Source organism: Anolis carolinensis, chromosome 2 (assembly GCF_035594765.1).
Source record: "Anolis carolinensis isolate JA03-04 chromosome 2, rAnoCar3.1.pri, whole genome shotgun sequence".
In the NCBI taxonomy this organism is placed as follows: domain Eukaryota; kingdom Metazoa; phylum Chordata; class Lepidosauria; order Squamata; family Dactyloidae; genus Anolis; species Anolis carolinensis.
This window is the reverse complement of record NC_085842.1, coordinates 171168811-171193916: the sequence shown is the minus strand read 5'-3', so window position 1 is coordinate 171193916 and position 25106 is coordinate 171168811. Positions and strand designations below refer to the sequence as shown.

The window sequence follows — 25106 nt, the reverse complement described above, 5'->3', positions numbered from 1 at the left end:
GCAACAAAAGCCCCAACTCTTACCAGACCCAAACCCCTCTGTCTCACTACAGCCAGAACTTCACCCTCTCTCCCTCAATGCAGGTGGCTTGTTTGCTTGCGCAGCGCACCCTCTCTGCTCGGTAACCCAGCCCCAGAATGGCTCGCCAGGGCTAGGGAGGGGGCTTTTATGGAGCTCTTCCACGTGCACGCAGAGGACGCTAGCCCCCACCTTTCCATCCATTGTGGAAGTGTCTGATTGGCCTGGGAGCAGCAGCCATTTTAGGCTGCGCTAGGCTCCCATTCAAGGTAGGTTGCAGAAACAAAAAATCTTTTAAAAAATATTTTATATATTTTAAAAAAAATTTTGGAGGGGGGGGGGAAATTTAACGAAACATTAAGACACGGTTAGAGAATGGGCCAACGATGGTTCAAATTACATTGCCAGTTGCGCCCAGGGACAATGTCTCAAAACTCGATTCAAAAAGCGAGAACAATCCGAAATAATTCCGATATAAGAATCATAACGAATTTTTGGACAACCCTACTAAGTAGAGAGTAGACCTGGTTTGGAAGCAAGCACAGTTTGGAAATAACAGATTTCAAATTATGTAGTCACCTTTAGTGAATGACTTTTTCTATGCCTGCCATAGATGTGGGCGAAACATCAGGAGAGAATGCTTCTGGAACATGGCCATACAGCTAGGAAAACTCATAGCAACCCAGACCTTTTCTTGGTAATAATGGGAAAGAATACCCACCTGGATTTCACAGATAAAAACCAGGGCATGCTGTGGCCAAGCCACATCAGAGTGTGATAAAGAGGGGGAAAGTTATTAATGAGAAAGAGCACTTGAGCTAGAAGAGATTTGCAGCCACTTGCTTTTGTCCAACTTTCTGGGGAGGGCAAGATTCCACCTACACCACTTTACTCCCCTCCTCCCTGCTGAGATGAATGCACTTTGTGGACTTTAAATGTAGTTTGGAGCAACTGAAGTAAGTTGAAGTCAAAGGAAGAAAGAGGTTTGAAAAAAGAGAAGTCGAGACATTTCAAAATAGTCATAATGTGGGATGGCAGAGGATTCATGGGAGTGTCCCTGCCAAATCAAAACAGTTGCAGGGCATTGCAGAGCCAACATGGTATTCTCAAAAATAATTACAGTAGAGTCTCGCTTATCCAAGCTAAACGGGCCGGCAGAACCTTGGATAAGCGAATATCTTGGATAATAAGGAGGGATGAAGGAAAAGCCTATTAAACATTAAATTAGGTTATGATTTTACAAATTAAGCACCAAAACATCATGTTTTACAACAAATTTGACAGAAGAAGCAGTTCAATACGCAGTAATGTTATGTTGTAATTACTGTATTTACGAATTTAGCTCCAAAATATCACGATATATTGAAAACATTGACTACAAAAATGGCTTGGATAATCCAGAAACTTGGATAAGCGAGGCTTGGATGAGTGAGACTCTACTGTACTTGAGAAATGTGTGCACTAGATTTGGTAAGACATATCCAAGAAACTGGAAACAATGAGTAATATTTTGGGGTGTGGTGTCACCAGTATTTATTTATTTATTTATTTACAGTATTTATATTCCACCCTTCTCACCCCGAAGGGGACTCAGGGCGGATTACAATGAACACATATATGGCAAACATTCAATGCCAACAGACAAACAACATTCAGTTTTTTAGACAGACACAGAGGCATTTTTAACATCTTTCCAGCTTCACGATTCCGGCCACAGGGGGAGCTGTTGCTTCACCGTCCATTGGTGGCTGTTCTTCCTCATTCTTTTCCTCGTGAGCAGTTTTATGGTGTTGTAGATTAGTTAAATTAGCCTCCCGCATAAAGCGTACCTAAATTTTCCCTACTTGACAGATGCAACTGTCTTTCGGGGCTGCTAGGTCAACAGCAAGCCGGGGCTATTTTTTTATTTATTTTATTTTATTTTTTATGGTCGGAGGCTTAACCCGACCCGGGCTTCGAACTCATGACCTCTCGGTCAGTAGTGATTTATAGCAGCTGGTTACTAGCCAGCTGCGCCACAGCCCGGCCTGGTGGTATCTGAATTGATTATCTGGATTATATGGCAGTTGCTAATATGCAACTCTATCTAAAAGCACATGATATTACTAATGAAGCAATAACTGCTGTCAGTTGGATGAGGGCCAACTAATTGATACTTAATCTAGACAAGACATGTGTTCCCAGTCAGTCAAAACACAGACCAGGGAATGAGCTTGTCACCTGTGCTGGATGAAGTTACCCTCCCCCTGAAATCTCAAGTCCACAGCTTGAGTGCTCTGGATTCAACTCAGCCTGGATGCCTAGGTTTCAGGAGTGGCTAGAAGGGCATCTGCATAGCTAAAACTCATGTACTAGCTGTGCCCGTTCCTCGAGACATCACATCTGGCCACAGTCACACATGCCTTGATCACATCCTGGTTGGACTATGGTAACGCTCCGCGATTGCCTTTGGAAACTGTTCAGACTATAGGTCCAGAATGCTGTAGCTAGAATGCTAGCTGGGGCTAGCTACCAGAATCATATGATAAAACTCCCTTGCTTTTTTTCGTATCATGAGCGACTTGAGAAACTGCATGTCGCTTCTGGTGTGAGAGAATTGGCCATCTGCAAGGACATTGCCCAGGGGACATCCTGATGTTTTTGATGATTTTACCATCCCTTGTGGGAGGCTTCTCTCATGTCCCCGCATGGAGCTGGAGCTGATAGAGGAAGCTCATCCACACTCTCCCCGGGTTGGAGTTGAACCGGCAAACTTCAGGTCAGCAACCCAACCTTCAAGTCATCAGTCTATGATCGAGGTGACCACCCCCCCCCCAGGACTTTGTAAAAGATAGTTCAAAAATCAAGACTTTATGTTCTATATTCCATATATTTATAGTAGAAGGTGATTGAGACTTTTTACTGGAGTTTACTGTGACTCTCTGCACAAAAGGTGTTTGACCTTTTAGCCTGAGGCAAGAGATAACAACTTCATGAATTGTAAAATCATGCTGCTAAAACTCCACTTTTATGAATTTCCATGCTGGGTTCTCCAGATGTTATGAACTTTGTTCTTATCAAATATTTTCAATTGTTTATATCATTCATGATTCCCCTTTATGCAATGTAACTCACTTTTATGGATTCTCCCTTATTTCCATGAAATCTATCTATCTGCCTATATGTATTTGTACTCTTTGGGATCCCCGGAAAATATGTATTTTTCCCAGCATGGTTTATATTCCAACTTTATTTTATTTTTCATTTTATTTCATATAATTGTCAAATCATGAAATCAAATAGGAAATATTTTGAACTCAACCTGAACCCCAGAACTTATCCCATTTCCTATGACCCAGGCTTCCTTTCCCAAAAACAAAAGGATAATCTGCCACCGCTAAATCCAATCAAATTCAAATTGCATGGACAATATAGGGCTTGAGTCGCCGAATTCGGAGTTTGCTGACCTAAAGGTGATTCGCCCCAAGGCAAACATTGTCATATCTCACCCAAAGGAAAAACCAGGACACCTCAGGAAGGCGCCCTGCAGAGCCTGTCAATATGGCTCATCACCACCCATCTTTGCTTCCATCTCTGACACCCCAAGGCATATCTAAAATCTGTATACGTGACAGAAACCCGGACACTCTTGATTGCTGCCATTAATAAATTAAGCACCCTTTAGAAATCGGTCTAGCAGGACTTAATCCGCTAGTTCCTGTCCCGTCACCTCATTGTTTCGATAACTCCCGCCTTCTCTTTCCTGATTGGCCCGAGTAGAGACAAAAGGCAGCTTCCTATTGGGCCAACGGAGCAAGGCGGGAAACGAAAGCCCGCCTCGTTCAACCTTCTAGCCTATCAACGATCAGATGGGCGGGGAAGCAGGGCGGGAAATTCAAAGGGTTGTCAGACTGAAATTTTGTATAAGTATGGCTTTATTTTGATTGTATGGTACCCTAGTAGACCGAATGATCGCTACTAGAGTCCTCTTCAGCTGAATTGCTCAATAAAGACTCCTTGGCGGATTTTCCTTCAACTTTGGCGGACCTTCTTCATTTCGGCTTCAGGTTGTATTGCGGCTCGTAATTCTCCTTTTGGCTTCGCCAAGGTCCGTTCTCTCAGGACCGGATCGGGTCTCTCCTTAAGGGCCCGATCCCCTAAAACGCAGTCGACAACAAGTCCTGACAACACAAGGGTTTAACCCACTGCGCCACCTTGCTAAAAATGCTGCTCTGGCTATTGGTTTGTTTCCCAGGACAATTCAAAATGCTAGTCATGACTTACCAAGCCATATACGGTTTAGGTACACACCATCGAAAAGCCTATGTCTCCTTATATTAATGTCCCAGACCCCTAAGATCTACAGGGAAAGGCTTTGTCAGGGTCCCCCCCACCATCACAGGCTTATTTGGTGAAGACATGAGATAAAGTAATCTTCAGTGGCTGCACCCACCACTGAGAACTCCCTTTCATGGGAGGCTAGTCTAGATACCTCCTTGCTTTCCTTTTGATGGCAGGTGAAGATACTTTTCCCCCCAAAAAGAGTTTAATGTACAGGCAGTCCCTGAGTTACAAATGACTCATAGTTATGAATGGGGGTGAGACAACAGGAAGTGAGAGAAATCTAACTCCAGGAAGTAAAATTCACTCCTGAAAGAGTTATTATCATGGGGAAAAGGTATCTCCACTGAAGCTTTAGGACCAATCCCTGTTTCCATAAGAAGAGATCTTTTTTCAAAATCCAATTCTCACAGGGACAGAAAGTGAGGTGAAATCTTCTGAACAGGGGTATAGACAGCAAAACAAAGAGCACAGGGTGTTAATTAATCAGGAATTACAGGAATATCATATGTTATGGATTGGAGTAGAGGGCAATATACGTCTCGATATGATGCCTCCTGAACTTGTATATATACTGTAGTGGTTTTTCTTAATCTGTTTATCCTATCATGTTTATATTATTGATGTACTCTTCTTGTTGTTTATGTGATTTTAATATGTTGTAAGCTGCTTTGGGTCCCATGAGGGAAAAAAACAGGATGTACATAAAGATATTATTATTATTATTATTATTATTATTATTATTATTATTATTATTATTGACACAACGATACAGTACGACACAGCAAAAAAGATAGACATGCTGGATTTTGTATCACAAAATCACAAGTTGAACACTTCCCAAGCATTTAGGACTGTGTGATGTATTTTCGGATGATGCGCACAGATTCCAGTAGGGTGGCATTTTGCAGTTGACAGATTGTAATTTTGTCAATGTTTATTGTTTCTTTTGGCATGGCACCCAATGTGCCGATCACCACTGGGACCACCTGTACTGGTTTCTGCCAGAGTCCTGATAGCGGCTGAATTTTTCCTGTTGTTTTTCATCAATTCGACTGTCACCTGGTATGGCGATATCAATAATCCAAAGCTTTTTCTTTTCTACAACTGTGATGTCTGGTGTGTTGTGTTCCAGAACTTTGTCAGTCTGGATTCAAAAGCCCCACAGTATCTTTGTGTGTTCATTTTCCACAACTTTTGCAGGTTTGTGATAGGTGCCACCTTGTCGTGGTGGGAGGGGGTGCTTAACTGCTCCGAGGACGCTGAGAGCTGTGCTGGCGGTAGTGTAACTACCGGCAGGTCCAACCAAGCCAGAGAGGCCTCAGCTGAGGAGTGGAACCAAGAGCACCTAACCCATTAGCATTATGGACAAACAAACCAAAATGAAGTCTATACTGGCTTGGTCATCACCCAGGATAAAAAGGACCGCGGTGGATGCTGCCAATTCTGGATATCCATCGACAAGTGGGCTACAGAATCAAAATACAAATGAACAGCCACAGAAGTGGCAGAAATATACAATGCCAGAAAACTGCACTATTATTATTATTATTATTATTATTATTATTATTATTATTATTATTATTATTATTATATGACACAGCAAACAAGATAGATATGCTGGATTTCGTTTCACAAAATCACAAGTCGAACACTTCCCAATTGTCTAGGACTGTGTGATGTATTTTCGGATGATGAACGCAGATCCCAGCAGGGTGGCCTTTTGCAGTTGGCAGATTGTAATTTTGTCAATGTCTATTGTTTCCAAATGCTGACAGATCTTTTGACACAGCACCCAATGTGCTGATCACCACCGAGACCACCTGCACTGGTTTCTGCCAGAGTCTTTGAAGTTCAATCTTGAGGTCCTGATAGCGGCTGAGTTTTTCCTGTTGTTTTTTGTCAATGCGACTGTCACCTGGGATGGCGACATCAATGGTCCAAACCTTTTTCTTTTCCACAACTGTGATGTCTGGTGTGTTGTGTTCCAGAACTTTGTCAGTCTGGATTTGGAAGTCCCACAGTATCTTTGCGTGTTCATTTTCCAATACTTTTGCAGGCTTGTGATCCCACCAGTTCTTTACTGCAGGGAGGTGGTACTTGAGGCATAAGTTCCAATGAATCATTTGGGCCACATAGTTGTGCCTCTGTTTGTAGTCTGTCTGTGCGATTTCCTTACAGCAGCTGAGGATATGATCAATGGTTTCATCGGTTTCCTTGCACAGTCTGCATTTTGGGTCATCAGCTGATTTTTCGATCTTGGCCTTAATTGCATTTGTTCTGATGGCTTGCTTCTGGGCTGCAAGGATCAGGCCTTCTGACTCCTTCTTCAGGGTCCCATTCGTGAGCCATAGCCAGGTCTTCTACTTATCAGCTTTTCCCTCAAGGAACTTTCCATGCAATGTTTTGTTGTGCCAGCTGTCAGCAAACATCATCATCATCATCATCATCATCATTATTAACCCTTTATCTAGGAGAAAGGCAGCATAGACATTAAATAAAGTAAAATCTAAATGAATGAATGAATAAAAACATTGAATATTTGAGAGTGATAGAGATTTTTTTCTATTTGGAAATTAAGACAGAAAATTTTAGCTAAAAGAGCTGTAAAATGTAAAAGGTAAAATGAGCATTATTCCTTTTTTACTTAGGGAAACTAGTCATTTAGCACAGTCCACTTTTTCTAGCCAGAAGGTGAAGGCAAAACAGAGTAGTGAGATCTGGCATCCCAACTACTAGGAAGGAAGGAGGAAGCTATATAAATAAAACAATTCCTGGGAAATACTGGCAAAGTGCAAAAAAACAATAAAAAATCAATAAAGACTTGCAAACTGTAACATGCAGACGGTTGATTGGCTGCATGGGGATTTGCATACAGTTCTTTCCTCTTGTATGGAAATGACTCAACAAAACGAGAGAGTTTCTTTGTACTGTCATCTCCTGCCTGGAGATGATCCTGAAAACTGGAATTTGAGATCTGAGCACTCTTTTTGTGTGTCCTCACAATGTTGTATAAGATCTGATCATAGCCAACACTGATGACCTGGTAAATGGAGTGGAAGTGGTGGGATCCTTAGGTGGGAATGACTACGTGCTCCTAGAATTTGTGATACAGAGGGAAAGGGGAAATTTATAGACTCATATAATCCAGTTCAAATCAGATAATGTGGATTATCTGATTTGATAATATGGATTATATGGTAGTGTAGAGGGGGCCTAAGAGAAGTCTAGATTTTAGGAGAGCTGACTTCAGGAAATTTAGGGAAATACTGAGCATGATTCTGTGGATATGAATACTAAAAGAGAAGAGTTAATGATGGATGGGAGTGTCTCAAAAATGAGATACTGAAGGCATAACTGCAAACAGTGCCTAGTTGACACTGTTTGCAACTGTGCCTAAAGAAGCCTGAATGAATGTTCAAAGAACTTTTAAACTGATGTGTACAAGAAGTGGAAAGAGAGGGAGATTACCAAAGAGGAATTTGAACAAATAACCAACATATGTAGGGAAAGAATCCAAAAGGCTAAGCACAAAAGCTCAAGCTTGCCAAAGAGATTAAAAACAATAATATTGGTTCTTTGGTTATGTCAGTTAGAAAAGGGAAGAACAAGGAAACAGCAGGGGCTCTGCATGGAAAAGGTGGTGAAAGGCTAACAGGGGATAGGGAAAAAGCAGAACTGCTTAACACCTTCTTTGCCTCAGTCTTTTCCCAAAAGGAAATCAGTGTTCAAGCTGAGTAATATAGAGCAAACGAGGCACTAGGGGAAATGCAACCCAAAATACCTCCCAAGTAGCAGCAATACCCAACTAATCTAAACAAACTGAAGTATCCACGGCCAGATGAATATAGAGGGAACTAGCAGAAGTCATTTCAGAACCACTGGTAATAATCTTTGAGAATTCTTATGTGTCTAGTGCTGTAGGTAGGGCCAGATACCACTTGGGACAGCCCCATGGTTGCCATGGTGGACATGAAGCCCTCAGCTGCTCCCGACAGGATGGTCTCTGCATGGATGTTGAAGTCTCCCAGCACAATGAGCTGTTGGGACTCCAACGCCAGGCCCGAGACCATCCCGGCTGGCTCAGGCAGGGAGACTGCAGTGCAACGGGGTGATTTGTTTATCCCAATTGCATTAGATGCAGGTTCCACTTCCCTTTTGAAAACTGTTGGTTTAGGGTCATACGCCAATCTATGCCTGCCTATTTGTAAGGAACACATATGTACCTCAAATTCACCAAAGTATTTCCCAAAACATACTGATGACATTCTTTCCGGAGATTAGGGAAAGAGGACTAAGGGGACTAAGGTGTTTTCAGGCAACACACCAACCTGAAGCTGGGGCAATCCATGTTCATTTTCTAGACAATGTTGTGCAATAGCCCTACTTTTTGTCAGAGGTCCACCATGAGATACATCTACACATGAACAGTTTCCACCTGGAACACTACCTTCACTGAAACAACACCTTCACTATTAACCACGCTATCCAAAGTCATAGTCTGGGCCTTTCCAATAGTCATTGCACAAAGTTCCATATTTATCTATTGCACAATTTTTTCAAAGGCTTGATTAAAAAGCCACATTTTCACTTTCTTACAGAAGGTCAGGAGGGAGGGGGCTGATCTAATGTCACTGGGAAGGGAATTCCACAGCTGAGGGGCCACCACTGAGAAGGCCCCGCCAGTCATGCCTCAGAAAGAGGTGGGACTGAGCGCAGGGCCGCCCCAGATAATCTTAAACTCCAAGATGGTCCATAGGGGGAGATCCATTCGGACAGGTAAGCGGAGCCGGAGCCATTTAAGGCTTTTTAGGCTAAAGCCAGCACTTTGAATTGTTAAGGGGAAGTCTGTTCCTGTTGGTTCTCCTGGACCTTTCAGCAGCCTTTGATACCGTTGTCCACAGTATCCTTCTGGGACGCCTCGTGGATATGGGGCTCGGAGATATTGCTTTGCAGTGGCTCCTGTCCTTCCTAGAGGGTCGTTCCCAGAAGGTGTTGCTGAGGGACATCTGCTCAGCCCCACAACCATTGTCCTGTGGGGGCCCACCCCATGTTGTTTCACATCTACATGTAGCCATTGAGAGATATCTGGAGTTTTGGAGTAGGGTGTCATCTGTACGCAGATGATGTCCAGCTCTCACTCCTTCCTACCTGTTACTAAGGAAGCTATTCAGATCCTGAACTGGTGCTTGGCAGCTGTGTCAGACTGGATGAGGGTGAACAAATTGAAATTGAATCCAGACAAGATAGAAGTTCTCCTGGTCAGTCACAAGGCCGAACAGGGCATAGGGTTACAGCCTGTGTTGGATGGGGTTACACTCCCACTGAAGATGCAGGTTCGCAACTTGGGGGTTCCCGTGGACTCATCGCCAAACATGGAACCCAGGTTTCGGCAGTGGCCAAGGGAGCTTTCACACAATTAAAACTTGTGCACCTGTGACGGCGCGAGTGGCGCCATCTATATGTTGAACTGTAAGTTGCAAGATTTGAATTGTTGTATCATTCCTGATTTTGCCTTTACCCTGTAAATGCAGTTGGATTGATTGGTTATTTATAGCTGTCAATCAATGTTGTTTGCACCAGTTATATTGCTTCCTCAGCTCAATTGTTTGACTCCACCTCTTCCTGGAGTAGGACAGTGTTTCCTTTTTTCTTTCCACCATCAAGCTTTCTGCCAGATGGACGTGAGAGAGAGACTTGGCACTAAAAGCCCTTGATTAAGTTACCTCTCAGCACCAATTCTGAGGTTCTTACCCTTGAGACTTATGCTTCATGTTCAGGGCTAACCTGGACGACGTTGAGGAGTCTCAAGCACCTTCAAATCAGTTCTTTGGCACCAAAGGAAGACTGTGTCTTCAAACATAGGCCATTTGGACCGAGGCTGAGGATTGCTCCTGCACTCACAGCCATTGAGAAAGAGGGACATGGAAAAGCTTCTCAGCTGCAGAGCTCCTTGGACTTAAGACAACCAAAGACTGTAATGTATAATTTCCTTTACCCCTTTGAAACTTCCAGCTTATTGCCTTAAAGAGATAACCTTTTGTGAACAATAAAACCAGTTATCTACAGTGTTTTGGTCCTTGGGAGTTCCAGTTTCCCTAAAGGAGGGCAAGAAGCAATCCCCTGGGGAAAGATGTCATGTCCATGCCTCTTTCGCTAAGAGTTATAGCCCCAGGTGCGACAGCACAGCAACAGCTGTGCCCACATCTTGTGAACTCTGACTTGGTCACAGTAGTCCATGCACTTGTTACACCCCGTATAGATTATTATAACGTGCTCTATGTGGGGTTGCCTTTGAAGACTATTTGGAAGCTTCCATTGGTCCAATGGGTGGCAGCCAGATTGAGCACCAGAGTGGTGTACAGGGAGTACACAACTCCTCTGTCACGCCAGCTCCACTGGCTGCCAGTCTGCTACCGAGCACAATTCAAAGTGCTGGCTTTAGCCTATAAAGCCCTAAACAGTTCCAGCCCAGCTTACCTGTCCGAACATATCTTTCCTTATGAACCACCTCGAAGATTAAGATAATATGGGGAGGCTCTGCTCTCTGTCCCGCCTGCTTCGCAAGTGCGACTGGTGGGGATGAGAGACAGGGCCTTCTTGGTGGTGGCCCCTTGGCTGTGGAGCTCCCTCCCTAGCCCCCTCCCTCCTAACCTGCAGAAGGAAAGTAAAAACCTGGCTCTGGGATCAGACCTTTGGATAATAGCGCAGTGCAGTAATAGATGTGGAATATGTGCAATGACTATGGAACAGTTTTAGACTACGATTTCTGGATGGTGTGATTTTAATTTAATGCATTTTTTTAAAATGTTAATATGTATTTTTATTTCAAATATTCCAAGATTATGTTTTATATGTTTTTTTAAGGCATCGAATAATTGCCATATATAAGCCACCTTGAGTCCCCTTCGGGGTAGAGAAAGGCGGAGTATAAATAGGATAAATAAATAAAAATACTCAGTAGCAGATTGGCAGCCAGTGGAACTGATGCAACAGGGGGGTTGTATGCTCCATATGAACCGCACCGGTGAACAATCTGGCTGCCACCCATTGGACCATTTGAAGCTTCCAAACAGTCTTCAAAGGCAACCCCATGTAGAACGTATTGCAGGAGTCTATACTACTGTGGCCAAGTCTGACTTCCCAAAGTTCGAGGATAACTGGCGCGCAAGTTTTAATTGTGTGAAAGCTCCCCTCGCCACCAAAACCTAGGGTTCCAGGCAGAGGCGGTTCAACCACCAGGCCAACTAGGCAGTTGCCTGTGGTGCCATCTTGTTGGGGGCACCATCGAGGCAACTTCTGTTTCCTGCGGCCTGCCTCCGCAAGGTATTGAACTGCTTTTTCTGTTGATTTGTTGTAAAACATGATGTTTTAGTGCTTAATTTGTAAAATCTTAATGTAATTTGATGTTTAATAGGCTTTTCCTGAATCCCTCATTATCAAACATTTTCGCTTATCCAACACTTTTATTTTTCAGTGATTGGTTTGGGGGGGGGGGGGCGCCAAAATTCTGTTCGCCTACACTTGAAAAATACCTAGGGCCCGGCTCTGGTTCCAGGCACAGCAGTGAGTCCAGGAGAACCCCCAAGCTGCAAACCTGCATCTTCAGGGGGAGTGTAACCCCATTCAATACAGCTGTAACCCAGGGAAAACCTTTACCCTTACCTCTGTATGCTAGCATTGTAAAGATTTACACATTTTGCTTGCATTTGCTGCAACAGATCCACACAGGTACCACTCTGGAAAGTGATTAACATTTGCATGGAGTTATTATGGAGTTAATGCATGGCTATTCGACTCCAGTGCCATCCTGTGTGTGTTTGTACATCCACAAATACAGACATGATCCCTGCTAGCTAAAAACACTTTAAATATTGCATGAACAGATCATAGTTCAAGAAAATGTATAGGCTACAATAGATCTGCTAGCATTTAAAAGTACCCTAGAAACCCTTACCTTCATCTTAAAAGCCAACCAGCAGACAGAAGTTTTTGGCTGGCTAAATTTCTAACAACATTGCAATTATTTAAAAAAAATCTCAATATTGTAAAAGCAGTACATTCACAGCTCACCATGTTGCCATCCCAGCTGCCTCCGAGAGAGTGAAGAACTGGAAATATCCACTGGACTTTATTCCATTCTCCAGGGCCATTCCCTTTCCTTTGTATGCACCCTGTCTTGTTTAGATTGCAAGCCTGAGGGCAGGAACTATCACATTAACAAAGAGCCTTTGTTGCTGAAGAGCAGGATGTAAATATTCGAAATAAAATAAAATCAAAAAACTGGGTTGGCCTTCTTATCTAGGAGAGGCTACCCTATCCCTTGGGCATGGCCAGAGTAGAAACTGAGGCCAGCCACGTGCTGGGAATTATACTTTCTGACCTCCTCCCACAACATGACTATTACAGGAAGCCAAGGACGCACAGGCACAACACAGTTAACAAAGACTCTGAGAAATAAGCTCCTTTTTATTTTTCAATATTGAGATTTTTTTTAGTAATTGCAGTGTTTCTCAATATTGAGATTTTTTTAGTAATTGCAATGTTGTTACAAATTTAGCCAGCCAACAACAACACTTTATTTATAAACCGCCCCTCTCCCTGAGGGAATTCAGGGTGGTTTCCAATGAGTAACAAAAATGGCAAACATTTAATGCCTTAAACAGACAAACAAGTCAAGTCAAGAACAATGAATAAAATAATCTCAACATAACTTATAAAGGATAAGGTAAAGGTTTCCCTTGACATTGTCTAGTCGTGTCCAACTATGGGGGTTAGTGTTCATCTCCATTTCTAAGCCGAAGAGCTGGTATTGTCCGTAGACACCTCCTTTGTTATCTGGCCAGCATGACTACATGGAGCGCTGCTACCTTCAGCTAGAGAAGCTACTGATCTACTCACGTTTGCATGTTTTTGAACTTCTAGATTGGCAGGAGCTGGGGGTAACAGCAGGAGCTCACCTCACTCCCCAGATTCAAACCGCTGACCTTTCAATCAGCAAATTCAGCAGTTCAGCAGTTTAAGCCACTGTACCACCAACCAAAAATTAGTCGAGGATAAAACTAACTGAACATAATATAACACCGGAACTCAAACCAATTAAAACACAATACATTAAAAGCATTAGATAGTTTATAGGTCTTGACCACCCAGACACCCTTTTCCTCCTCATTTTCTGTCCAGCTATGTTTTTTTTTTTACACAACATCAATATTATGAAGACAGAGGAGGCAAGCTGGTGAAACAAACTTTTAGTGTTGCTTTGCTAAACTGCATCTGCATTAAGCGATGCAATAAAATTTCATGTGGGAAATGGTGTGATTTTATGTGTTGTTTGAGGCTTTCATGGCCAGAATCACTGGGTTGCTGTGAGTTTTTGGGGGCTGTGTGGTCATGTTCCAGCAGCATTCTCTCCTAATGTTTCGCTTGCATCTGTGGCTGGCATCTTCAGAACCTCTGAAAATGATAGCCACAGATGCAAGTGAAAAATTAGGAGAGAATGCTGCTGGAATAGGGCCATATAGCCTAAAAACTCACAGCAACCCAGAGTCATTTTACTTTAGCTTAACCCACATGTGTATATGCATACATGTATTTGAAGTTTGGCCATTAAAATGAAAACCATAAGCAAATTGGAGGTTGGTGAAAGAAGAACATCACTCCTAGATGCATTGTGGAAGAAGCTTTCAAATGGCCACTAGAAGATTTGAAGTATTTTTGCTGACTTATGCAAGGCTGACCTGACTTGAATAAAAAGTGTGTCGAAGTATGATGATCTATTATTTCCAGTGAGCACTCGGTGGCACAGCGGATTAAACCGCTGAGCTGCTGAACTTGCTGACTGAAAGGTCGGCAGTTCTAATCTGGGGAGTGGGGTGAGCTCCCACTGTTAGACCCAGCGTCTGCCAAATCTAGCAGTTTGAAAACATGCAAATGTGAGTTGATCAATAGGTACCGCTCTGGCGGGAAGATAACGATGCTCCATGCAGTCATGCTGGCCACATTACCTTGGAGGTGTCTATGGACAATGCCGACCAGAGATGAGCACCAACCGCCAGGGTTGGACACAACCAGGCTTAATGTCAGAGGAAAATCTTTACCTTTACTATTTCTGGTAGTGTTAAGGAACCTCTCATTTTTCTTTCCATGGATGTTAATTGGGCCACTGGTGCCACATTGTTTATCACAGTAACAGAAGTAATGCCCAGGAACATACCTACTTTGCTAACTGAAGTATTAGATAAAGGAAGCCATAATGCCAGTCTTTAATAATAATAATACAGTAGAGTCTCACTAATCCAAGCCTCACTTATCCAAGCCTCTGGATAATCCAAGCCATTTTTGTAGTCAATGTTTTCAATATATCGTGATATTTTGGTGCTAAATTCGTAAATACAGTAATGACAACATAACATTACTGCGTATTGAACTACTTTTTCTGTCAAATTTGTTGTATAACATGATGTTTTGTAAAATCATAACCTAATTTGATGTTTAATAGGCTTTTTCTTAATCTCTCCTTATTATCCAAGATATTCGCTTATCCAAGCTTCTGCCGGCCCGTTTAGCTTGGATAAGTGAGACTCTACTGTAGTTATCTTATTGCTCTAAACCACAGTCTCCCCAGGTTTGGGCACAACAGATAATATTGCATCTTAGGGAACCATGGGGTTTGTAGTTTTGTAAAGCCATAAAGCTCTCTGAAAGAGAATTCTAGATATCCTTTGAAACTACACATCCCAGGGATCCTAAAGATTGACTCATGATAGTTGAAATGGTATAAAAAAATTATACTTGTGTAGTGTAAAACAAGCTACTGATTGTGAAACATGGACCATCTACAGACGTCACACTCAACTCCTGGAGCGATTCCATCAGCATTGCCTCTGAAAAGTCCTGCATGTTTCTTGGGAAGACGGGCAGACAGATGTCAGTGTGCTGAAAGAAGCAAAGACCACCAGCACTGAAGCTATGCTCCTACGCCATCAACTCTACTGGACTGGCCACGTTGTCCGAATGCCCAATCACTGTCTCCCAAAGCAGTTACTATACTCCCAACTCAAGAATGGAAAACGGAATATTGCTGGACAGGGAAAGAGATTTAAAGATGGGCTTAAAGCCAACCTTAACAACTGTGGCATAGAACTGGGAAGCCCTGGCCCTTGAGCGCTCTAGCTGGAAGTCAGCTGTGATCAGTAGTGCTGTGGAATTTGAAGAGCATGAATAAAGGGCAAAAGGGAGAAACGTGCCAAAAGGAAGGTACATCAAGTCAACCTTGATTGGGACCACCTTCCACCTGGAAACCGATGCCCTCATTGTGGAAGAACGCAAGGGTCAATAGGGATTAACAGTCACTTATGTACCCACTGCCAGGACACTACACCTGGAAGACAACCATACTCGGACAACAAGGAATCTCTTAAGTAAGTAAATAACTGAATGCATCTTTAAACCTGTAACATTGATGCAGACCAAAAACAACATCTGCAATTCAATATCTGCAACATCTGTCCCATTTCCCTTCTATTTTGACAGCAAGTAGGACAAGTGTGTATTAATTTCATAGAATTTGAGAGTTGGAAGGGGCTTCATGGACCAACTTCCTACTCAATACAGTATCTCTATCTTAAGCCTTCTCAGCAGAAAGCTGTCCTGCCTTTTTAAAGACATCCAGAGAAAGAGACTCCATCCCCTCTTTAGGCAATTGTTTTTCTGAACCATCAAGATGTTTCTTCTTAAGGAGGCACGGCTTGGTGCAAGCCAAATTGGCTGCTTAGCTTTCTTGCTCTGGGAAACATCCAACATATTTCGTATTTTAGTTTCAAACAGTGGATGCTGCTTTGTTTACCCTTTTTGGGGAAGTATCCAAACAGCATCTGGAAATGTTTACTGAAGTTTAACTAGCTATTTCCCACATAGACTACACTGACAATGAACTCTCTTCACAGAAATAACAGCACCACAACCCGGGGGGGTGTCCTAAAATGAACTATCATTTACTTGAGCTCTTGGGGGGGGGGGGGGAATGATATTTTAGATCTTCAATTTAGCAAACATGGGGCCAGCATTTCCAAAATAGAAACCATAGTATCAGAAGTGTTTGGTTTAAGCTTAAAGGATGAACACTTCCTCAGAGCCACATGAGATTAGTTGGATAACCAAGAAAATAGGAGCTTCAGGCTAAACCTACGCTTTTGCAGACTACCTGAGGGGTGAGAGAATAATGTAATTGTTGCTAAATTGTAGCCTGGCTTACACAAATGTTCTTGGATCCAAGGCTGACCAATGAAAAAATGGAGTACAGACATAGATTGCCAATTGCAAAGCTCATGTCATGACTGCAAGACAGAGCAAGAGATGTTATTGTGCAATTTGGAAGATATTCCTATAACATGCACATTTTTAGAATGCTTAAATGTTTTGCCTATTCTACAGTATGGGAATGTGGACATACAAGTAGACCAGGACATCTCCACGAAGATTCTTAAGTACAGTAGAGTCTCACTTATCCAAGCTAAACGGGTCGGCAGAACCTTGGATAAGCGAATATCTTGGATAATAAGGAGGGATTAAGGAAAAGCCTATTAAACATCAAATTAGGTTATGATTTTACAAATTAAGCACCAAAACATCATGTTATACAACAAATTTGACAGAAAAAGTAGTTCAATACGCAGTAATGTTTTGTTGTAATTACTGTATTTACAAATTTAGCACCAAAATATTATGATATATTGAAAACATTGACTACAAAAATGCCTTGGATAATCCAGAACCTTGAGTAAGAGAGTCTTGGATAAGTGAGACTCTACTGTATTGTAAAGAATTATGTGTGTTCAATGACCAACATCTTAAAAATGTTATTGGCTAATAATAGGAATTTCTATTAAAAATTATCACTCATAAAGACTGGAAAAACTTGAAAGTATTTTCTGTACCTCAGATAATAGTGATACATGCTAGAGATATTCCACCTCTTAGAAGAGTTTCAGGAGATGTTAGTAAGCAAAACCCACAAGAAAAGTGACATTGAGGCAGGGCCATAGCCAGAAAAAAGTTTTGAGGGGAGGGGGTTGAACCTTTTTTTTAGCGAATCATGAGTAATTCCATAACACAAAATAATTTAGAAATCAAGTTCCATTGTTGAGTGTCACTTCACTGGACACTCAACGCAGATAAACTTCAGTGGACACTGATGGGGATTGGTGAATCAGTTAAAATGCATGAGTAAACAAGGTGCTTTTAAAAAAAACATGAATTCTTTTGGGGGGTGAACTCCTACCCCTCCCCCTTTGGCTACAGCCCTGCATTGAGGTATTATCATAGAATCATAGAATCATAGAATAGTAGAGTTGGAAGAGACCAAATGGGCCATCCAGTCCAACCCCCTGCTAAGAAGCAGGAAATCGCATTCAAAGCACCCCCGACAGATGGCCATCCAGCCTCTGTTTAAAAGCCTCCAAAGAAGGAGCCTCTACCATGGCCCGGGGGAGAGAGTTCCACTGCCGAACAGCCCTCACAGTGAGGAAGTTCTTCCTGATGTTCAGGTGGAATCTCCTTTCCCTGTAGTTTGAAGCCATTGTTCCGTGTCCTAGTCTGCAGGGCAGCAGAAAACAAGCTTGCCCCCTCCTCCCTATGACTTCCCTTCACGTATTTGTACATGGCTATCATGTCTCCTCTCAGCCTTCTCTTCTGCAGGCTAAACATGCCCAGCTCTTTAAGCCGCTCCTCATAGGGCTTGTTCTCCAGACCCTTAATCATTTTAGTCGCCCTCCTCTGGACGCTTTCCAGCTTGTCAACATCTCCCTTCAACTGCGGTGCCCAGAATTGAACACAGTATTCCAGGTGTGGTCTGACCAAGGCAGAATAGAGGGGTAGCATGACTTCCCTGGATCTAGACGCTGTTCCCCTATTGATGCAGGCCAGAATCCCGTTGGCTTTTTTAGCTGCCGCATCACATTGTTGGCTCATGTTTAACTTGTTGTCCACGAGGACTCCAAGGTCTTTTTCGCACACACTGCTGTCAAGCCAGGCGTCCCCCATTCTGTATCTTTGATTTCCATTTTTTCTGCCGAAGTGAAGTATCTTGCATTTGTCCCTGTTGAACTTCATTTTGTTAGTTTCGGCCCATCTCTCTAGTCTGTCAAGATCGTTTTGAATTCTGCTCCTGTCTTCTGGAGTGTTAGCTATCCCTCCCAGTTTTGTGTCGTCTGCAAACTTGATGATCGTGCCTTCTAACCCTTCGTCTAAGTCGTTAATAACGATGTTGAACAGAACCGGGCCCAGGACGGAGCCCTGCGGCACTCCACTTGTCACTTCTTTCCATGATGAAGACGACGCATTGGTGAGCACCCTTTGGGTTCGTTCGCTTAGCCAATTACAGATCCACCTAACTGTAGTTTTGTCTAGCCCACATTTTACTAGTTTGTTTGCCAGAAGGTCGTGGGGGACTTTGTCGAAGGCCTTACTGAAATCCAGGTACGCTACATCCACAGCATTCCCTGTATCGACCCAACTCATAACTCTATCGAAAAAAGAGATCCGATTAGTCTGGCATGACTTGTTTTTGGTAAATCCGTGTAGACTATTAGCAATGACCGCATTTGTTTCTAAGTGTTCGCAGACCACTTCCTTAATGATCTTTTCCAGAATCTTGCCTGGTATTGATGTGAGGCTGACCGGACGGTAATTGTTTGGGTCGTTCTTTTTTCCCTTCTTGAAGATAGGGACCACATTCGCCCTCCTCCAATCTGCTAGGACTTCTCCCGTTCTCCAAGAACTCTCGAAGATAATTGCCAGTGGTTCTGAAATAACTTCCGCTAGTTCCTTCAATACTCTTGGATGTAGCTGATCTGGCCCTGGGGACTTGAATTCGTTTAGAGCGGCCAGGTGTTCCTGGACAACTTGTTTCCCTATTTGGGGTTGGATTTCCCCCAATCCTTCGTCCATTCCATGTTGCTGAGGTTGAAGATGGCTTTCTTTTTGTGAGAAGACTGAGGCAAAGAAGGCATTAAGCAGTTCTGCCTTTTCCCTATCCCCTGTCGCCATCACCCCATCTTCTCCTTGCAGTGGCCCTATCGCCTCCTTTTTCTTCCTTTTTCTACCAACATAAGCAAAAAAGCCTTTTTTGTTGTTTTTTATGTCCCTGGCAAGCCTGAGCTCATTTTGCGCTTTAGCCTTGCGAACCTTTTCCCTACAGGTGTTGGCTATACGTTTGAATTCTTCTTTGGTGATTTCTCCCCTTTTCCACTTCTTGTGTATGTCACTTTTGAGCTTTAGCTCAGTTAGAAGTTCTTTGGACATCCATTCTGGCTTCCTTGCACTTGTCTTATTTTTCTTCTTTGTTGGCACTGTTTGCATTTGCGCCTTGAGTATTTCACTTTTGAAAAACTCCCATCCATCCTTAACTCCCTTGTTTTTTAATATTGGCGTCCATGGAATGCCGCTCAGTAATTCCTTCATTTTTTGGAAGTCAGCTCTCTTAAAGTCCAGAATGCGTGTTTAACTTGAATTCCCTATACATTCTCCATTCCTCATTATATGTTAGTGGGAGCTGTGGTGGCACAATGGATTAAACCCTTGTGCCAGCTGAACTGCTGACCTGAAGTCTGGGTTGCTGACCTGAGGGTTGCCGGTTCGAATCCGCAAGATGGGGTGAGATCCTGTCTGTCAACTCTAGCTTACAGTGACATGAGAGAAGCCTCCCAGCGATCACATCCGGGCTTCCCCAATGCAACATCTTTGTAGATGGCTAATTCTCTCACACCAGAAGCGACTTGCAGTATGTTCTCAAGTTGCTTCTGACACAATAAAAAATTATGTTGGTTTTAGTACTGCTTCCAGAGGACGCAGCCATAGAGGGGTCTTTGGCTCCAGCCCTTCCTAGTAACTTTTCCATGATGCTAGAAGCTAGCTCTTATCGGGTGCCTATTAAAGTCTTTGTTAGCCTTATCTTTCCCATACCATAAGTAGGCATGCCAATCAAATCTTAGATTATGCCCCTCTAGGTGGGAGCCTCCGGTGGCTCAGTGTGTTAAAGCACTGAGCTGCTGAACTTGCAGACCGAAAGGTCCCAGGTTCAAATCAGGGAAGCAGAGTGAGCGCCCGCTGTTAATCTCCAGCTTCTGCCAACCTAGCAGTTTGAAAACATGCAAATGTGAGTAGATCAATAGGTACCACTCCGGTGGGAAGGTAACGGCGTTCCATGCAGTCATGCCGGTCACATGACCTTGGAGGTGTCTACGGACAACGCCGGCTCTTTGGCTTAGAAATGGAGATGAACACCAACTCCCAGAGTCGGACACGACTGGACTTAATGTCAGGGGATGCCTTTACCTTTACTAGGTTGAGTAAAGCACAATTTCCCAACTTTATCCAGTTCTTTAACTAACTAAAGCCTACGGCTTCATAATAATATCTAAGATCTAGAAGCGCTACTCCCCCTCTATCTTTGGCATCTATCAGATTTCTATATGCAATTCTAGCCTTTTTTCATTCCATATACCTTTGACCATATCCTATCTCTATTCATCAAAGACCTTAACTTCAAAAATTGTAAATTTTGAAATAAAACAGCATTTTTGGTAGAATCATCATTTTTACATCATTGTTCAGGAAATAGCAACCTGTAATGAAAGGACCAATGCATTGACATTTCTGGCCCATGTGTTCGAATATCAGCAAGCAAGCCAATGCCTAAATCAAGAAGTATCTTCCTAAGATCTACAGAAATACTCACAGGAACACCTCAGCAAGCAAGAGTCCAAAAGTGGCAGGTCAAATCCTGGAACCTCAATCAGTGGCTGATACAAGGTGAGAACTCCTGGGCACACAGAAGGCTGGGCGACTTGGAAGGTGCTGAACAGACTACACTCTGGCACCACAAGATGCAGAGCCAACCTTAAGAAATGGGGCTACAAAGCAGAGTCCATGACATGTGAGTGTGGAGAAGAGCAAACTGCAGACCACTTACTACAATGCAACCTGAGCCCTGCCACATGCACAATGGAGAACCTTCTTACAGTGACACCAGACACACTACAAGTGGCCAGCTTCTGATCAAAGGAAGTTTAGTATAATGCCTAGTTTTTAACTTTGTTTGTGGTTTTTCTATACATTATAACCATATTCTCAATTTGCTTCTGACATGATAAATAAATCAATCATTTTTAGCGCTACTATTCTCTCCCCAACCAGGATCCTTTGCCATCTTTCCAGATCTTTTTTGACCTCCTTCCATGCCTTCCAATAGTTGTCTTGAATTAGATTATTGTTTTTATTAGTTATCCATACTCCTAGGTACTTAACTTTCCTTGTGACCTTACATGCTGATAAGTTCTCCAGCTTATCGATATTGTTTTTTGAGAGGTTTTTTTGGGGGAAAGGAAAATGGAAATTAAAAGGGAGAGAAGATCTAAAGATAAAGTACTGGTTTAGGTATTATCAACTACAGGATATATTTAGGAAAAAAATTAAAATTGGGTTCCCCAAAAATAAATTGGAGCTGGAGAACATTTTAGAGAAGAAAATAAAGGATTAATCTCCAGGTTATACAATTTTTTTCTAGTAGAGGATAACCTGGAAGATAACCAAACAAAAACAGTAATGTTCTCCTGGGCTAGAGATCTAGGGAAAAACAGAGATTTGGAAAAAACCAAAATTATGGCAACCAGACTGATTGATAACTGGCAAATAGAGGACGTGCTCTTTCAATGCACATTCTACAGAGACCTCAGAACTAATCTCATTACACCGTGGCTTCTAAAATATCCAGGGCGCACTGAAAAATATTTCTCCACACTACAATTAACTTACAGTGTTGCTAAGTTTTCTGCTGCAGCAATTAAAATTAGACGGATGATGGTCGACCTCACAAGACAACACCCACTCGGGAATGTAGCTAGAGCAACTAGTTACAACTGAAATGCTACTAGACTTGTAATGCAGCCCTCCCGTCTCCTTTACTGCCCCTCCCCAGTGCTTTGACCCCTCCTATCCGTCTCCCCGCCCCTCGGTTCCATACCTGCTACATTAATCTGTCTTTTTAAACTGTGATTTCAAATTGTTTTCTAATCAGTTCTTTTAGAACTGCTAAATAGGGAACTGCATTTCCCCTTCCCAGGGCATTTGTGCCCCACTTTGTGTGGGTCATGGACCGTAATAAAGATTGAGAATAGAGGGAGAAAACGTGGAGGCAGTGACAGATTTTACATTTCTAGGTGCGAAGATTACTGCAGCTGCAGACTGCAGCCAGGAAATCAGAAGATGTTTACTTCTTGGGAGGAGAGCAATGACCAATCTCGATAAAATAGTGAAGAGTAGAGACATCACACTGGCAACAAAGGTCTGCATAGTTAAAGCAATGGTATCCCCTTAGTAACCTATGGATGTGAGAACTGGACCATAAGGAAGTCTGAGCGAAGGAAGATAGACACTTTGAACTGTGGTGTTGGAAGGAAATTCTGAGAGTGCCTTGGACTGCAAGAAGATACATATTTTATTTTCCCCAGTCCCACCATCTCCCCATTCCCACCCATGAACCACCAACCATGATTTCCAGCACCTCGCCATATGGAACTAGTATCTAACAAAACTCTATCATTATCATTGTTGTTGTTTATTTGTTCAGTTGCTTCTGACCTTTTGTGACTTCATGGACCAGCCCATGCCATGGCCACCCCTAGCTCCTTCAAGATCAAGGCAGTCACTTCAAGGATACCATCCATCCATCTTGCCCTTGGTCGGACCCTCTTCCTTTTTCCTTCCATTTTCCCCAGCATCATTATCTTCTCCAAGCTTTCCTGTCTTCTCATTATGTGGCCAAAGTACTTCATCTTTGCCTCTAATATCCTTCCCTCCAGTGAGCAGCCGGGCATTATTTCCTGGAGCATGGACTGGTTGGGTATCTCAGTTGTTGAATTTTGAAGACTGTACTTTTTTTTCTTCATATAACACAATAAAGTTTGTACACAAAAAAGAAAAAAAAAGAAAAATGACATTGAGGGATATGACCCCAGATGGAAACCTGCTTTAATAAAAAAAGAAGGGGAAGAATGTCTAATTGCAACTGCTTTATTACTCCTATATTGGGCAATCCTGATAATGATTAAATTGACAGATTTAATTCAGTTCCCTTAACCATTCCCTGAGGGTAGATATCTAGTACGTCTGAAAATAGGATCCCCAATAACTGTGAAGGTCATCTTAGCAGCCAAGGTGTCCACAACTTGTTCCTACTCTGCTTTTATACAGTTGTTCTGCATCAAAGTAAAAAAAAAATCCAAGTATTAAGTGATGTGGTGTCTTATTTATTTATTGCATTTATATGCCGTTTTTCTCACCTTTGGAGACTCAAAGCGGTACACAACATAATCTATGGTAAAATTCAATGCCTCATATGTATAAAACATCACGTATCAAATCAACAACATATAACAATAGATTAAAACAATTAAAAATATAAAACTATAACAACAGTCACAGACCTAACATAAAACCTTTAGACCTTGCATCTTATTCCTCTTATCCATTTCCCAGGGTGAAACTGTGAGTAGGTATCAGAGGGAGTTACTGGGAATATCCTATCAACTCTTGGTGGCATGCATAGAAATAGCCCTACACTGTCAGACGCTAAATAATTTGTCCATGCATTCTTGGTTGAACACTGTCTAACCAATTGGTCTGGCCATGAAATGTTTCCACAGTGTAAAGTTCTGGAAAGAAAAGAACATTTTGAACAAATATATTTATTTAATTATAAGGAAGCCTCTCTGCAGAGTTCTCCGCCCTCCCTTACGAGTCTTTGGAGAAACAACCCTTTCAAACGAGAAAGTTCCTAGCTATTGTACAAGATCATCAGGTGATACTGACGATTAAAAAAGAAGTTCCATCCAATATTCTATCAAAATTAACTCTCCTTAATGTCTAGATCTACTCCTTGGCAAATACAAAGGTTCAAGTTACCCATTTAATGTTTAATACCAAATGTGGGGAGAGCTGGATGGGATTTCAGGACTTGGACCTGTATCTCAGGGCCTGGACCAATGTTTCAGATTGAGGAATGATAAGTGAGACTGTGTGTTGAAAGGAGTGTTGTGTATTTTCATGTGTCAGAATGTGTGCGTTTATTTCAATTTGTTTGTAACTCTGATTGATGCTTAACATATGGCTTCAGCTCCTTTTAATGTCACAAGGCCAACATGCTGAAATCACAACATCCTTAAATCTCAAATCCTGGCTCTGAAATCTCAAGGCCTTGGTTATTCCCCTTGGATTCTATCCTTTAGACTGCTCCACCATTTTATATCCCTGTTCCCTTTATTCGTATGCCTCTCTCTCCCGAGTTTTTAATTAAGTGTTCATGTGGCCCGCCCTGTTTTTTACTGTTTTCTCTGATTTGTGCTGTAATGTATATGATTATTTTTGCACTGTTATATTGTGTTATGATATGTTGTTTTATTTTGTTATATTGTATGGTGTCTGGGCATGGCCCCATGTAAGCCGCCCCGAGTCCCCGTTGGGGAGATGGTGGCGGGGTATAAATAAAGTATTATTATTATTATTATTATTATTATTATTATTATTATTATTATTATTATTATTATATTATCGTGACCTGGCAACCCTAGCTGTGGTCAGAAGGGTTACAGTGTGAACCTCTCCACTGCAATGCTTTACAAAGACAAAATAAATAAAAAAAACCAATCATGACTCATTTTTAAGATTTGCAGTGGCTGGCTTCTGCAAGAGGTCAGTGAATCATGAACAGC

General features: G+C 42.3%; 1 protein-coding gene across 5 annotated transcripts in view; it reads right to left on the bottom strand.

Moving 5' to 3' along the window:
• b4galnt1 (beta-1,4-N-acetyl-galactosaminyltransferase 1) overlaps positions 1-25106 on the bottom strand; it is a 95381-nt gene that overhangs the window by 43940 nt on the left and 26335 nt on the right. The window contains exon 1 of one of the 5 annotated variants that reach the window (XM_062971090.1): positions 12412-12623. The exons of 3 other annotated variants lie outside the window; for them this stretch is intronic. In XM_062971090.1, coding sequence (XP_062827160.1) covers positions 12412-12491 — 80 coding nt within the window. In that variant the 5' untranslated portion in view covers positions 12492-12623. Of the gene's footprint in view, positions 1-12411; positions 12624-25106 lie in introns of those variants that run through there. One more of the 5 variants, XM_062971091.1, reaches the window with a different exon arrangement.